Genomic DNA, 16398 nt, shown 5'->3' on the forward strand with positions numbered 1-16398 from the left:
CCCTTCCCTCTTTGCCATCTATTCCCAAAGCCTTGCGCACGAGGATCACCCTCAGCACTCCGAGCCGGTTCTCAACACCCAATTACCCAATTCCAATGCTGATTTTTTTCCCCCTGCTTTTCCAGGGACTCTCAGAACTCGATCCCAACGCGTCCCTGCTCTCACCTTGGCACAGGGGGATGGCTTCCCTCCAGTGGAAGTGGCCCTGGGGGTGCTGGGTGCAGGTGGAGGTGCTGTGTCCCACCAGGCGGTAGCCGGCGTCGCAGCCGAAGCGCACGGAGCTGCCGGGGCGCAGCCCGGAGTGGCTCAGGATCATCCCGTGGGCTGGGGGCTGAGGGAGGCTGCAGTAGGGAGCTGGCAAGGAGGGCAGGGAAAAGCAAACCAGTCATTCCCTTCCCACTCCCAGAAATCACACCGAGCTTCCCCAAAAATCCCAGAACAAAAATCGGCGATGGATGAGCATGGAGTTGAAGCGGGGATGGAGTGCAAGGGTCTGGTCTGAGCTTCACCCAGCTCCAGGAATAAGGAGTTGTTTCTGGTAATTAAATATTCCTTAATTCATTTGCTGAGCAAAGCCTGGACAGACTTTTCCAGTGTCTGGCCACTGCCTCACCCAGAAACCTTTCCCAATATCCAGTCCCTGGCATCACTGGCTCTCCACATCAGGCTTCTGGTTCTGAGGGGTGCTTGGGAAATGAGCCAAAGCTCCAAGGTTTCTCCCTGGAATTTCTCCTGATTGTGATCCCACAATCCTGGTCCTGATTGTTACAGAGAGGCCGAGACTGAGCCAAAGCTCCAAGGTTTCTCCTGGACAGACCCTGCCTTTCCCAACCTCCCCAGCTCGGAACGCGCCAGGCTTTGTGCCTCCCCTGCCTTGGCAGCTCTTGCCCTGTCAGCTGGATCTCTGCAGGAATCCCATGGATTCTCCTGGCTGTGGAGCTGCTCCTGCTGCTGGCAGAGGCAGCTGGGACTCACCAGAGTAGCGGATTTTGAAGCCTTTCCTGTTGTAGGCATGGTCGGAGGACCAGCGCAGGAAAACGCTGCTGCCGCTGCTGGTGACGGTCAGAGGGGCTGAGTAATTCCCACTGAGGGACAGCAGCAGGGGGCTCTGCCCTGAGGGACCTGCCAAGAAGAGGGGACAGGGAAAAGGAACAAGTCACAGTGTGGTATTCATATTTTTTTTGAAAAAATCCCTTCGCCCAGGATTTTTCTCCTGGGAAGCCGAGAAACCTCTGAGAAAAAGGGAAAAAAAAGGAAAACAATATTATCTGATTTGCTTCTCCTGGTTTTGCTGCTTTGGAATGTGTTTAAAAAGGAAAACAATTCTTATCTCATTTGCTTCTCCTGTGTTGTGCTCACATGTGGAATGTGTTTGGAGAGTGTTTACCCACAGGGGATTGTTCCATTGGATTCTGCTGGGAGCTGTTTTGACTCTTTGGCCAATCAGGGCCAAGCTGTGTTGGGACTTTGGAAAGAGTCAGGAGTTTCATTATTATCTTTTTAGCATTCTGTCTGTATCCTTTCTGTATTCTTTAGTTAGTGTAGTATAGCATTCTATAATATAATACAGTGTCATAAAATAATAAATTAGCCTTCTGATGGAGTCAGATTCATCATTCCTTCCTGCCATGGGGCACCCCACAAGCACAACATCACAGCAGCCATGGAGCTCAGGGGGGCTCAGTGTCCCTGCAGGAGGAAGGGGCACAGGAGATTTCCCTGAGGAAAGGCAGCTCCCAGCTCCCTGTGGAGTTCCAGGGCTCACATCCTGCTCCTGGGATCCAGGAGCAAAGCAGATCACAGGGAAAGCAGGAATTTGCTCAGATCCCCATGGTGACCCCAGGAGCACCAGCACAGCCCCTGTGCCTGTTTATCCTGAGAATCCCCTCCCCATTCCCAAGAACTCCTGGGGCTGGAGAATCCACTCCCTGTGGCCTCCAAGGATGAGAATTCCCACTTTCCCAGCTCATCCCCTGCAGCAATCTCTGCTGCCATCCCCCTCCCAGGAGTTTCCCAACTGTCACAGACATGTTTTATGAAAAATCCTTTCCTTAGGATGATTTTTCTCCTGAGAAGCTGAGAGGCCTCATGAACTAAATGCAAACAATGGTTATCTGCTGCTGTGGAATGCAACAGGTGCATCTGGGATTGGTCTCATGTGGATGTTTCTAATTAATGGCCAATCACAGCCCAACTGGCTCGGACTCTCTGAGACATGAGCTTTTGTTATCATTCCATTCCTTTTCTGTTCCTTGCTAGCCTTCTGATGAAATCCTTTCTATTCCTTTAGTATAATTTTAATATAATGTATATAATAAAATAATAAATCAAGCCTTCTGAAACATGGGGTCAATATTCTCATCTCTTCTCTCATCCTGGGACCCCTCTGAACACCATCACACCCAACTCCTGCCCCTTGGAAAAATCCTTCAGATCCGTCCCAAAGAATCAAATTGTAGCTGTTTCCTGATGCCAGGAATCAGTGAGGAGCTTTCTAGAAGGCCAGCAGGAGGCTCCAGGTGGGAAGCTGGCCCTGGAATGCTCCTTCCCCCTTGGCTGGTTGGGATTATGGAACCCCAGGAAGGTTTGGGATGGAAGGGGAGGGAATCTCTCACCATCAAAGATTTCAAACTCGTCAAACTGCTTCTCGCTGAGGAAGTACTCGATGGTGAGGGAGATGTTGTAGCCTGGCTCCACCTTCACCACCCAGGAGCAGGTCTGGAAGTGGGGGTAGCTCCCCAGGAAGCTCTGGCTCAGGATCACCCCGGTGGAATCCGTCATCAGCTGGTTCATGGGGCAGTGCACTGGGGATGGAAATGGACATCCAGTAGAAATGAACATTATTTCAGAGGACGATGTAAGCACAGGGTCTGTCCTGATGAGCCAGCTCAGGGCAGAGCACGACCCCTGCACTCCTTGATCCCCGGGGCTCAAAGAATCCCCAAGTCCCACAAATCCCAACAATTGTCACACCCAAAGGAGCAAAAAGCAGCAAAGCCAACAAACCATTCCCACTGCCTTGACCTCTCCCAAAATGAGCAGCACCAGAACCAGAATTCTCCTGAGGCCCAAAAATCTCTCCAGGAATATCTGGAAACTTTGTCAGAACAAAAGCTGGAACCACAGCTCACCCCATGGAATTGTAACTGGGACATGAGAACTCCAATTCCTGCTCAGGGAGGGTCTCACTCCCTCCTCCCAAAATCCCATAAATCCCAACAATTGTAACACTCCAAGAAAGGAGGAAAAAGCAGCAAAGCCAACAAACCATTCCCACTGCTTTGATCCCTGGGGCTCAAAGAATCCCAAAATCCCACAAATCCCAACAATTGTCACGCTTAAAGAAAGGAGAAAGAAGCAGCAAAGCCAACAAATCATTCCCAATGCCTTGACCTCTCCCGAAACGAGCAGCACCACAACCAGAACTCTCCTGAGGCACGAAAACCTCTCCAGCAATATCTGAAAACAGCTCATCCCGTGGAATTGTTAACAGGGACATGAGAACTCCAATTCCTGCTCAGGGAGGGTCTCACTCCCTCCTCCCAAAAAATCCCACACTCCTAGAAATGGGAAAATGAACCCCAAGGATGAGAAATGTGCCAAAAAAAACTCCCCCAGGTCCTTCCCTGAGCAGGGAAGTGAGGGATTTATGGATTTTTTTACCTTCACAGGTGGGTGGGGGTCCCTCGAACTGCAGGTGGGTGCCCAGTTTGCAGGTGAGGATTTCGTTGCCTATCAGGGTGAAGCCAGGGAGGCACCGGTACCTGACGATGTCACCTGGGAAGGGATGGAAAACAGGGATGGGAGGGGGAAGTGCAATAAAAAAAAAGGGGGAATGAGGATGAGGAGGATGATGAGGGGAGGTTTTACCGATGTTGAACTCCTCGTTCTCTGTGATGATCTCGGCGTTGGGAACCATGGTGGGAGGCTGGCAGCGGAAAAGCTGGAAAGCTGGGAAAGCAAGGGAGGAGCAGCACATCCTGAAGGCAGCCATGATGGAAGCAGGGAAATTCCTCCCTCCCCACCAGGAAATTTCTCCCTTTCCACCAGAAAACTCCTCCTTTTCCACGAGGAAATTCCTCCCTCTCCATCAGGATGTTCCTCCCTCCCCACCAGGAAATTCCTCCCGCGCCACAAGGAAACTCCTCCTTTTCCACCAGGAAAATCCTCCCTCTCCACCAGGAAATTCCTGTCTTTCCACCAGGAAATTCTGCTTTTTCCATATGGAAATTCCTCCCTTTCCACCAGGAAAATCTTCCCTCTCCATTAGGAAACTCCTCCCTTTCCACAAGGAAATTTCTCCCTCCCCACAAGAAAATTCCTCCTTTTCCACCAGGAAAATCCTCCCTCTCCACCAGGAAATTCTGCTTTTTCCGTAAGGAAATTCCTCCCTCTCCACCAGGAAATTCCTCCCTCTCCACAAGGAAACAGAATTGGCCAAATCCAACCAGACCTTTCTCCCCCACAAATCCCACAGAGACAAAGGCAGGAATTTGTATCCTGATTTTCCGTCCACACCAATAGGAAGATTTTTGGGTGCTCCTGGACAATGTTTTTGGGAAAAAACTGGGCTGAAAAACGTCCTAGAAAAAACTGGTTTGAAAGATTTTGTGGAAAAACACTGAGCTGAAAAACTTCCTGCAAAAAACCTGGTTTGATAAACTTTGTGGAAAAAAAACTGGGCTGGACAACTTCCTGGAAAACCTGGGCAGAAAAACTTCCTGGAAGAATCTGGGCTGAAAAACTTCCTAGAAAAAAATGGTTTGATAAACTTTATGGAAAAAAAACTGAGCTGAAAAACCTCCTGGAAAAAAAAACTGTTTTGAAAAATTTTGTGGAAAAAAACTGGGCTGAAAAACTTCCTGGAAAAAAACCTGGTTTGATAAACCTTGTGGAAAAAATCTCAGCTGAAAAACTTCCTGGGGAAACCCGGCCTGAAAAACTTCACTGAAAAAAACCGGGCTGAAAAACCTCTGTGGAAAACTTGGGCTAAAAGAGTTTTTTTTTGTTTTTTTTTTTGCATTTTCCCAGAACTATTCCCCAACATTCCCAACATTTCCATGCCCGGGGAAGCAGCAGCTCAGACCATAGAAGTAGATGGCGAAGATGCCCCCGTTGGCGCCGTCGCTGTGGAACTTCAGCAGGACCTGGTTGGAGGAGCTCTGGGCAGATTTCTTGGCTGAGTTGCCTGTGAACACCCCCAGCTGGGGGGCTGTTTGCTGGGGCCCATCCCTGATGGCAGGAACACAAGGAAAATTGGTTTTTTCCAAGGGTTTAAGTCTAAGAACCCAACCTCCTCCCGCCCAGGGACTCCTCCTTTCCTTTATCCTCCCTTTCCCACAGCCACATTTCAGATCCCCTTGCTCCAGTTTAATCCCTACAACCTCACCTGGCTCCCAGCTGACAATCAGAAACGCAAATTTCACTTTTAACCTCAAAAACTGAGGAATTAGGACCTGTTTCCCAAAGGAATTTCACTCCCTGTTTGCCCAGCCAAACACGGATTCTGAATATCCCCTCCAGAATACCAGGGGATGTTCTGAAGATCAGACTTTGACAGCTACAAGCTCAAAATTTGGTCACAAACTCTTTAATCAGAGCTCCCCTGGCTACCTGAAGTTGATAATCTCCATTATTAATAAATAATGGAGATTATCCATTATAAACAATATTTTTATTTATTCATATTGAAAGAAAGCTCAAAAAAAATTTAATTTCTCTTCTTTTCTCCAAAACACCAGGAAGCTGCCAGCCTGCAAAGGGGATCCCAGGGGTCCCATTCCCAGTTGCTGCTATTTCAAAGCCAGGAGTATTTCCCAAAATGAGTCCTTGGAGTGACTCCTGACCCTCTGCACCCACCAGACAGTGATGAAGTCGTTGTAGGGCTCTGTCTGCAGCAGGGTGAAGTTCAGGTGGATCCCATATCCCACGGGCACTGTCAGGAGCCAGGTGCAATCCTGGGAATTTGGGTACTGGTTGGGGAAGCCAGGAGAGTAAACTGTCCCATTCTGGGCTGTGACATTGCCCCCACAAGGCACTGCAGGGGAGCAGAGAGAAACACAAACCCAGTGAGGAAATATCCCCCTAAACATCCTTATAGCCCATTTTTATTCTTTTTTTTTTTTGTACAAAGGTAACAATTCTGCATACAGAAAAATCCAGATCTTGGCCTAACTTGCCTGAAATAATTCCTCTCTGCTGCAAGCACAGAGCCAGCACTGAAAGAACAGCTGAGGATTCAGCTCTTTGTGCTTTGTGTTCTCTGGGGTTCAAGGACTTACAAGAGGGCAAATATCACCTCTCTCCCTCCTTGCACAGCTCCTGCAGAGCCAGTGCTGGGATAAAGGCCAGTGCTCCTGGGAAATGGGCTGGGAAATCTTCAATAACCAGGTCTGAACTTCTTAAAGGTTCACCTGAAACCCTTCTGGAAGTAAATCCCACAGAATTCCAGCCAGCAGCCCGAGGGGTGAAAGGCTGAAACAGCCATGAGGGGGTTGGAAAAGAGAATTTGGATGAGTTTGGATGCCTGGAATGTAAATCTTCAGCCTGCTGAGTCCTCTGAGCACAGTTTTCAGAAAAAAAAAAAACACCTTGGAAGATTCCTGAGGATCTCCCCCACCTGGATTATTTTGGAATACCCATGAAAGAGAGACAGGGACACACACAGAGCCCTCAGAGCTGCCGGGCTCTTTTACCAGTGACTATTTTTATTTATCAGAGCTAGATCAATGGAAGCTGGATGTTGCCGAGGGAATAAAGCAGCAAGGAATTATCACTCCAAGGCTCCTGGACTGTGCCACACAGAAATAACAATCAATGGAAGCTGGATGTTGCCGAGGGAATAAAGCAGCAAGGAATTATCACTCCAAGGCCCCTGGACTGTGCCACACAGAAATAACAGCTCCAGCAGGGAGGTGAGACACAGATTCTCCTCACCCACACCCCAAGACTCAAACCCCCCTCAGAAGCTGCCGAAATATTCACCAAAACACCTCATGGAGCCCACATTTCCCTCCAAGAGCTCACTGCCAGCCACACCTTTGCTCGCAGAGCAAAGCCAGCCCATCCCAAGGAGCTGAAGCGCCGTGCCCAGGTGAGCCCAGGCCATACCTTCACACCTGGGCAGGGGGTGGTCCCAGTTCCTGTTGGTGCCGTGCTGGCAGGTGAGCACGGGGTGCCCGATGAGCTGGTAGCCAGGCAGGCACTCGAAGGAGATGGACTGGCCAACGTTGTAGCCAGCTCCTCTCACCACCCCGTTGGCAAAGGGCTCCGGGTCGGGGCATTCCTGCAGCTCGTAGGCTGGGGAAACAAGAATGGGAATTTGTGTTTGTGTTTTATTTCCAGGGAAAAAGGGACAGGGCAAGGGGAAACGGCCTCAAGCTGTGCCAGGGGAGGGGAAGGATGGAGTTCAGGAGGAATTTTGCCATGGGAAGGGTTGGAAGGGGGTGCCCAGGGAGGTTTGGAGTCAACAACCACAGAGTTAACTCAGCAACCATGGAGTTAACTCAACCACCACGGAATTAACCCAATAACCATGGAATTAACCCAATAACCATGGAATTGACTCAACAACCAAGGAGTTAACTCAACAACAATGGAATTGACTCAACAACCACAGAATTAATGGAATTAACTCAACAACCATGGAGTCAACTCAACAACCACAGAATTAACTCAACAACCATGGAGTCAACTCAACAACTACTGAATTAACTCAGCAACCATGGAATTAACAACCACTGAATTAACTCAACAACCACTGAATTAACTCAGCAATCATGGAGTTAACTCACCAACCACAGAATTAACCATGGAATTAACTGAACAACCAGGGAACGAACTCAGAATTAACTCAACCACCATGGAGTTAACTCAACCACCACGGAGTTAACTCAACCACCACGGAGTTAACACAACCACCACAGAATTAACCATGGAATTAACTCAACAACCAGGGAACTAACTCAGAATTAACTCAACCACCATGGAGTTAACTCAACCACCACAGAGTTAACACAACCACCACAGAATTAACCATGGAATTAACTCAACAACCAGGGAATTAACTCAGAATTAACTCAACCACCACAGAATTAACTCAACAACCACAGAATTAACTCAGAATTACCTCAACCACCATGGAGTTAACCACCACAGAGTTAACTCAACAACTACGGAATTAACTCAACCACCATGGAGTTAACTCAACCACCACGGAGTTAACTCAAGAGCCGCCACCCCCAGGGCAGGACTGTCCCTGCTGACCTTGGTACTCCAGCTTGAAGCCGGGTTTGTTCTGGGAGTGGTCGCTGTGGAAGTAGACGGTGGTCTCGTGGGAGGTGGAGAGCAGGGAGCCGGGCAGCTCGGCGCCGCTGAACCGCCCGATGACGCTGCTGGTGTCGTAGGGCCCGTTCCGGATCTCCACAAAGTCGTGGTTGGGCTCCGTGGAGAAGTTCAGGAACTGGATGTGGGCACCTGGAGAGGGGGAACGAGGAGTTGGGCTCTAAAAATTGCGGCTGAGATTTTGCACCGGCACCAGCTCCAACACCAGCAACAACATCAGCACCAACCCCAGCTCCAATCCTAAAACCAAACCCAGCTCCAACACCAGCAACAACATCAGCGCCAACCGCAGCTCCAACACCAGCACCAACTCCAACATCAGCACCAACCCTGGCTCCAATCCTAAAACCAAATCCAGCTCCAACACCAGCACCAACATCAGCACTAACCCCAGCTCCAATAGCAGAACCAACCCCAACATCAGCACCAACCCTGGCTCCAATCCTAAAACCAAACCCAGCTCCAACACCAGCACCAACATCAGCACTAACCCCAGCTCCAACCCCAACATCAGCATCAACCCTGGCTGCAATCCCAACACCAAGCCCAACTCAAACATCACCTGTATCAGCACAAACCAGAGCTCTAAACCCAACATCAGCACCAGCCCCAGCTCCAACATCAGCACCAACACCAACCCCAACATCAGCACCAATCCTGGCCCCAACCCCAGCTTTAAACCCAGCTCCAGCCCCAACATCAGCACTAACCCCAGCTCTAACCCTTGCTCCAATCCCAATACCAACCCCAGCTCCAACCCCAACATCAGCACCAACCATCAGCACCAACCCCAGCACCAACCCCAACATCAGCACCAACCCCAGCTTTAAACCCAGCTCCAACTCCAAATTCAGCACCAGCCTCAGCTTTAAACCCAGCTCCAACCCCAGCTCCAGCCCCAGCACTGCCCACCTGTACAGCCCAGGACACCCTGGGCACTCAGCAGGACTTTATCTGCCCTGGGGACACAGAGTGCCTTCACACTGGCTCAGAGGAGATCTGGAGTGGAGGTTAGGAGGCATTCCCCCCTGAGAGGGTGGGGAGCTCCTGGCACAGGTGCCCAGAGAAGCTGTGGCTGCCCCTGGATCCCTGTCCCAGACCAGGCTGGATGGGGCTTGGAGCACTTTGGGATAGTTTCCCCTGGCAGGGGGTGGAATGAGATGATCTTGAGGTTCTTCCCAACCCAAACCAGTCAGGGATTCTCTGATTTTTCAGCCCCTCTTCTGTGATAGCTCCAACCCAAACCCATCTCTCTCACCAAAGCCCACAGGCAGCAGGATCCTCCACGTGCAGTCCAGGTTGCTGGGGTAATTTCCTGGAAATCCTGGGCTCAGGAGCACTCCTTCCATCTCTTCTGCTGTTCCTCCACACTGGGCTGGAAAAACCAACAGGGTTCATGGTCAGGATCCAGCCACAGGATCCCTTCCAGGATCCCTAAGGGGTCTGTCTGGGTGAGTGCCACGGGAAATGAAGGAATTAAAGACTCAGCTGAGAAAAAGGAACCAGCACCAAGTTTCCAGGCACTGATGGCCACATCAGAATGGATGTGCTTTTTCTCCTGCCCTTGGGAGATGAAGGCTGAGCCCAGGGATCCAGTCTGGACCACCACAGAGGGAGAGCCAGACCTGAGCAGTGACAGAGGGGATGGACACCTGCTCTGCCCACAGACACTGCATCAAACCAGGCACCAGCACTTGCTTGACACCTTCACCAGCTCAAAGAATGACTGTGAAGAAGCTGAGTGATCCTATTTTGACCCCAGTTACAGCCTCTTCTTTCCCCTGCCAGTCTCTGGGCAGTCTGTCACTGATAAATCCAGCACAGAGTGTTCGCTCGCTGCCTGCAGCCGACTGCCAGCCACGACAGCCCAAAAATATGTTTACAAAAGGCATCACATGAAATTTAAGCACTGACAGCACCTTCTCATGCTTATCTGGATGACCTCCACCTGGTCCCAGCAGCAGCACCCAGCTGAATCCAGCCAGGTGTTCTCTAACTTGCTGTGACAGCCAGGCACAGGCTCTTTGTCCAATATCTCATTACCCCAGACCTGCTCCTAACGAGGTTTCTCCCAGAAGATTTCTCTTTCTTTTTCCTCCTAATGGCTCTTTAATAGAACTGCTGCTGAATTATTTAGAAGCCCAGCAGCTGGAGGAAGCAGACCAGGAGAAAATCAGCACAGTTGCAAACAGTGCTTGGAGCAGGAGCTCTGGTGGACGCAGGGCAGAGCCCCAGGACTCTGTCACACCCACAAAGGTGACAGTCACTCCTCCAGGAGTGGCTCCAGATGTTCTTCTGCCTCTCTGCAGCTGCCTGACCTTTCCCAGGGAGGTGAAAAGACAGGAACAGCCAAAATCCTGCTGGGTTGGGAGGCTGGTGCTGATTCAAGGAACCAAACTTGTGGTTTGCCAGGTTTTGGGGTCCTCCTCCATGCTGGGATCTCCCAGCTGAGCCCAAGGACTTCTGCTTCCATTCAGAGCAGGTCCCAAGGGAATGGGCCCTTTAGCTCAGTCATTCTCCTGGAAATATCTCTCCATTTATTCCTGGCCTGCAGATCATCAGATAAAAGAACTGTTGGCTCTTGTAATTACTTTAAAGCCAAATGATGTAAGCTGGAACAGCAGGAGCCCAAAATAACTGTTAACTAAAGCTATTAAATGCATAAATGTCTCTCTCAGAGCTGCAAAATGTGCAATATGAATATTAAACATCTACATTTGCTAAAAGCAAATGACTGAAAATAATTTTAAAAACCTCCTGCAAGTTCCGTTCACCTCCAGGCCTCTTCCACAGGGAAAATGGAATGTCCAGTCCCTTCCAGGCCTGAGCATCTGAACAGATCTGAGGCTAAACAGTGACCTGGACAAGTGACCTGTGGACAGCAGAGTGGGCACAGCAAGCTGGGATCCTGGCAGAGACCAGGCCCCAGTGAAAGGAGCAGCTTTGGTGGTATCAGATACACTCCACAAAAATAAACCACGCTTCAGACGGGAAAAAAAATCCTCAAGCCATAAAACCAACCTGCTTCCAGCACGAAGAAATTGGAGGTTTTCCCTTCTGAATGGTTTTGTGCTGAGGGGGATAATTCTGTGTTTCACATTTTGTGCTAGAGCCACATCTGTAACATCCAAAACAAAGCACTCCAGGCAGCCCACGGGGACTTCTCGGGCACAATTTCCCTGGCAACCCAATGTTTCCCCACACTCTCTCCCACTTGCAGAACCAACCTGAATTTCTCTAAATCAGCTCTTTAGCCTTGCTTTTTGTTTGGTTTTTTTTTTGGTTTTTTGGGAAGTGTTATAAATATCAGCCAGGTAGAAAGAAGTGGACTCCTTACCAATGCAGAGGGGTGGAGGGTAATTCCAGCGTCGCACCGTGCCCGGCATGCAGGAGATGTGAGAGTGGCCCTGAAGGGATGGGAAACAAAACAGAGGTTTGGGAGGTGGATGGAAAACAAAGGGGGAGAGCCTCTCCCTGTCCTGGCAGGAAAAAATTCCTTGCAAGATGGATCTGATCCAGAGGGAGATGCCTGTTGCATCTGGGGTACCAGAAAAAGTGATGCCTTAAAGAATGTAGGAATAATTTTGGTCCATTTCCATATGGGGTTAACTGTCCAATTCCAGCTCCAGGTGACCCAGTCCCACCCTCCCAGTTTGCTCCCCTCCAATCCTGCTGTTTGCACTTTTTGGGGCTGAGGCTGCAGCGGCGTCCTTGGTTGTGGGGCTGGAAACTGCTTGTGGGACTGAGCTGTGAGGAGAACTTGCTAGAACACTTTATATGGAGTTCAGAGTCCCAGCCTGAGGCAGTGCAGGCTCTGGAGGAGCAGGGAGCAGGGTGTGGAGGAGCAGAGCAGGGAGCTGGGGCTGTACCTGCAGGGCGTAGCCGGGCTCGCACTGGAAGGACACCACGTCGTTCACCAGGTAGCGCTCGCCGATCTTCAGCCCATTCCCAGGAACTGCCGGCTCCGGGCAGCTGGAGAGGCCCACGGCTGTGGGAGGAAGGGAGATGGGAGCTCGGGGAGTGGGGATGGGGCTGTGCTGGGGGCTGGAGGGATGGGAACGCACGTTTTGTTTCACCCCGCTCCCGTTTGCCAACCGCAGACTCTGGGTGGGGGAATTCTGTTCCCTTTGGATCCTCCAGGGACAGCCCATTTCCATCCCCACACTCACAGCTGGGAATATCCTGCTGCAAATCCAACTAACAACCTGCCACATCTCCTGTGGGGTGATGGGCTCTCCTTCCCTTTTCCCTTTGCTTCCCTTCTTCCTTTCTCTTTCCTTTCCTTTCCTTTTCCTTTCCTTTCCTTTCCTTTCCTTTCCTTTCCTTTCCTTTCCTTTCCTTTCCTTTCCTTTCCTTTCCTTTCCTTTCCTTTCCTTTCCTTTCCTTTCCTTTCCTTTCCTTTCCTTTCCTTTCCTTTCCTTTCCTTTCCCCTTCCCTTCCCTTCCCTTCCCTTCCCTTTCTTCTTTTCTTTCCATTTCCCACATCTCCCTCCTTTTCCCACATTTTTTTCTCTCCATTTCCCACATTTTCTCCTCTCCTTTCCAAATCTCCCCTCTCCTTCCCAGGTCTCCCTCTCCCCTCTGCACAGCCCAGGGAGATAAAATCAATCCTGCAGGCTCCTCTCACCCTCTCCCAGCACCTCCCTCCCTGTGCTGGCAGCTCCTCTCCACCATAACCTCCTGCATCCCTGCAAGGGCTCCTGCTCTGCTCCAGCCCCACAGAGCCCCAGGCAGGGGGAAAATCAAAGAAAAAAGGAGCGAGGAGAGGCTGAGTCTCCTCCTAAAGCCCAGTCACGCTTCCCTCCCTGCTCCTGGATGTGCTGCTTGACCTTCAGAGAGGCAGGAGGGAAAATGGCTTTAAATAACTTCTCCTTCACATCAGTGCCTTTCACTCAGTCTCAAATTGTTCCTGGCTTTGGAGCATGCAGAGGTAAGAGCTCAGCCTGAGCACCACAGTGAGGGAGAAACCTGAGTTTTCCTCCCCTGTTTTAGCTCATCTCTCCCAGCTTCCTCCCAGAAAAAAAACCCCAGGGCTCAGGGCTGGGAGATTCCAATTGTACAAACAGAGCAGAAATCACATTATTTCCAGCTGCCATGAAAATCAACACCTATTAATTTCCTCAGCCAAGGAAACAGACAGGGCTGATAATCCCCAGGCTCATGAAAAACCTGGCCATGATTTTTGCAGGAGGGTGCTCAAAGGATTTATTGATTGGAATAGAGCTGGAGAAGAAACAGAGTCACAGCCAGAGGATTCCTGCAGCTCCCAGAGCACAGGCTGGGCACATTTTTTCTCTCCCAATCCTGTGGTGGCTGTAATCCTGCTGGATTCAATAATGGACAAGGTTTCAGTGAGTAAAGGCAGCAAATCCTGGAAGGTTTTAGTGCTGCTTGGCTTTAAAGCAGCCCCAGCTGTGCCACTGCAGGGAATCTCACACTGCTTTGGGTGGGAAGGGTCCTAAATCACCCAACTTCCCCCTGCCTGGGCAGGGACATCTCCAAACCACCCCTGGCTGCCCCAAAAGCTGCCCTTGGATACTTCAGGGACAATTCCCAGCACCCCAGGCTGCTCCAAGCTGCCCTTGGACACTTCAGGGACAATTCCCACCAGCCCAGGCTGCTCCAAGCTGCCCTTGGACACTCCAGGGACCATTCCCAGCACCCCAGGCTGCTCCAAGCTGCCCTTGGACACCTCAGGGACAATTCCCAGCACCCCAGGCTGCTCCAAGCTGCCCTTGGACACTCCAGGGACAATTCCCAGCACCCCAGGCTGCTCCAAGCTGCCCTTGGACACTTCAGGGACCATTCCCAGCACCCCAGGCTGCTCCAAGCTGCCCTTGGACACCTCAGGGACCATTCCCACCAGCCCATATCCTGAGCTGGGACCTGCAAGGATCATCCACCCCGCTCCTGGCTCTGCAGGATAACCCCGAAATGTTTAGGTTGGATTTAGGGAAAGGTTCTTTCCCCCAGGCTCCCCAGGGAACGGGGGCAATCCCAAGAGCTCCAGGAAGGTTTGGACAGGGTGGGATTGCTGGGGTGCCTGTGCAGGGCCAGGGTTGGGCTGGGTGATGCTGGTGGATCCTTCCAGCTCAGGATATTGCAGGGTTCTCTGCCAGAGCTATCAAACACTGACAGTAACAGATCCCAGGCACTCATTCCCCCTGCAGCTGGGCTGCCGCACCTCTCCTGATCAGGCATCAGGAATCAAACACAGACCCAGGGGAAAATGAGTTTTTGTCATCCCCATCCAAACCTGACAGTGATTTCCCAAAGGATTCTCTTCCCTGCCTCTCTCAGGTTTGTTCTCTCACCACTGGGGATTTCTTTTTGAAAACACATTCTCTGTCTAGAACCACATTTAGCCACGTGCTGGGGTCTGTATTCCCAAAAAAACCTGGCATGAGCCTTGCTAGGAGCAAAGTGCTGCCATTCCAGGGGGTGTTGGGATCATCCCTAACCAGGAACCCACTCAAGTGCTCCACACCACCACAGAATTTGGGTTGGAAGGGACCTTAAAGACGTTTTTAAGGTGTTTTTGTAAAGGAGTGGGTGCCCACACGACCTCAGAGCTTGCACAGGTTGTGCCAAGGTGCCCTTGGACAAGGAGGATGGATCAACCACCTTGGGAATGCTCCTGTGCAGGGCCTGCACAGCCCTGAGCACACAGCACAGAAATTCCTGCACCCAGGAATGTGCCCAGGGCAGCTCAGGGCGCTGGGGCCGTGGGGACAGGAGCACATCTGTCGCAGACATCTTTCATGAAAAATCTTTTCTTAGGATTTTTCCTTTGGAGAAGCTGCAGTTTCAGCAACCAGAAGTAACCAATGGTGTTATCTGCTGCTGTGGAATGCAACAGGCAGAGCCGTGATTGGTCTCCTGTGGGTGTTTGGATTTACTGACCACTCATGGCAGAGCTGGCTCTTGCTCTCTGTCTGAGACACAGATCTCTGTTGTTCATTCTTTTCTATTCTTAGCTTAGCTAGCTTCTGAAGAAACCTTTTCCTTTCTATTTCTTTTTAGTATAGTCTTAATGTAACATATATCATAAAATAATAAATCAAGCCTTCTGATCATGGAGTCAACATTCTCGAATCTTCTTCATCCTGAAAACCCTTGTGACCACGGTCACACACATCCAGCAGGTGAGGGAGGGGAACATCCCCAGCACCCACTAAAACACTGCAGAAAACTTTTTTTCTGCACTAAAGCACTGCAGGAAACCCCACCCTGATAACACTGGTAACACTGATAACAGCGATTGATAACACTGATAACGGTGGTAACACGGAGTTCAGCCCTCAGCTGTGAGCAGAGGCTGCCCAGGCTGTTTGTGCAGCTCCATCCCTGCAGTTTTTCCAAGCTCAGGCTCCATCAAAATGTTCAAATTGAGTTTTATCCTCATTCTGACCCTGCTTTCCTCATCACCTCCCAGGGGATGACCTCTGAGGACCCTTCCAGCCAGGATTTTTGGGATGAGGACCTGTCCAGATCTGCTGGTTCCAGCAGGGAATGCCAGGAGCTGGAGGTCCCTGGCCAGCAGCACTTCCCAAGCCCAGATCCCAGCTCTGCACCCACCGATTTTTACCCCTCTGTGCCACCACACAGCCACAAAAAGCTGCCACCAGGCCCACCCCACCCCTCCGCTCCATCCTTTCTCTATTTATCACTCCCTCCTTGAGAGCAGGGAGCCACAGCAGCTCCTTCTCCCATTTCCCCAGCCCTGCAGGCGCCTCCCCATCTGGCAGGGGCTGCGGGATCAAGGCTGGAGCTGCTCTTACTTTTGTATTCCAGGTGAAAGCCGGCAGCAGAGACGCTGATGTCGGAATAGAAATGCAGATAGAGCTGGTTTGAAGTGCTGTTGAGCAGCGCGGGCACTGTGGTTCCTGGCAAAACAAGAGGTGCACAAAGGCAGCGCAGAGAGTGTGAAAAATGCCTATTTGATGATTGGCTTTTGGCAAATATTCAAATGAAGGTTGTATGGGTTGTGTTAGAAAGTGATGCTGTATTCATTCTCTTAAGTAGTGTGTTAAATATAGTTTCAGGTTATAACAAA

General features: G+C 50.7%; 1 protein-coding gene across 1 annotated transcript in view; it reads right to left on the reverse strand.

Annotated features, from left to right (window-relative positions):
* Positions 1–16398, reverse strand: part of CSMD2 (CUB and Sushi multiple domains 2) — a 263376-nt gene that overhangs the window by 31808 nt on the left and 215170 nt on the right. The window contains exons 37-49 of the mRNA XM_066564613.1: positions 16124–16228; positions 12213–12331; positions 11681–11750; positions 9602–9718; positions 8266–8475; positions 7111–7299; positions 5860–6037; positions 5087–5232; positions 3871–3951; positions 3664–3777; positions 2616–2804; positions 976–1122; positions 166–354 (exon numbers count right to left, since the gene is read on the reverse strand). Of these exons, the coding sequence (XP_066420710.1) occupies positions 166–354; positions 976–1122; positions 2616–2804; positions 3664–3777; positions 3871–3951; positions 5087–5232; positions 5860–6037; positions 7111–7299; positions 8266–8475; positions 9602–9718; positions 11681–11750; positions 12213–12331; positions 16124–16228 (1854 nt within the window). The remainder of the gene's footprint in view (positions 1–165; positions 355–975; positions 1123–2615; positions 2805–3663; positions 3778–3870; positions 3952–5086; positions 5233–5859; positions 6038–7110; positions 7300–8265; positions 8476–9601; positions 9719–11680; positions 11751–12212; positions 12332–16123; positions 16229–16398) is intronic.

The sequence above is a fragment of the Molothrus aeneus genome, chromosome 23 (assembly GCF_037042795.1).
Source record: "Molothrus aeneus isolate 106 chromosome 23, BPBGC_Maene_1.0, whole genome shotgun sequence".
NCBI lineage: Eukaryota > Metazoa > Chordata > Aves > Passeriformes > Icteridae > Molothrus > Molothrus aeneus.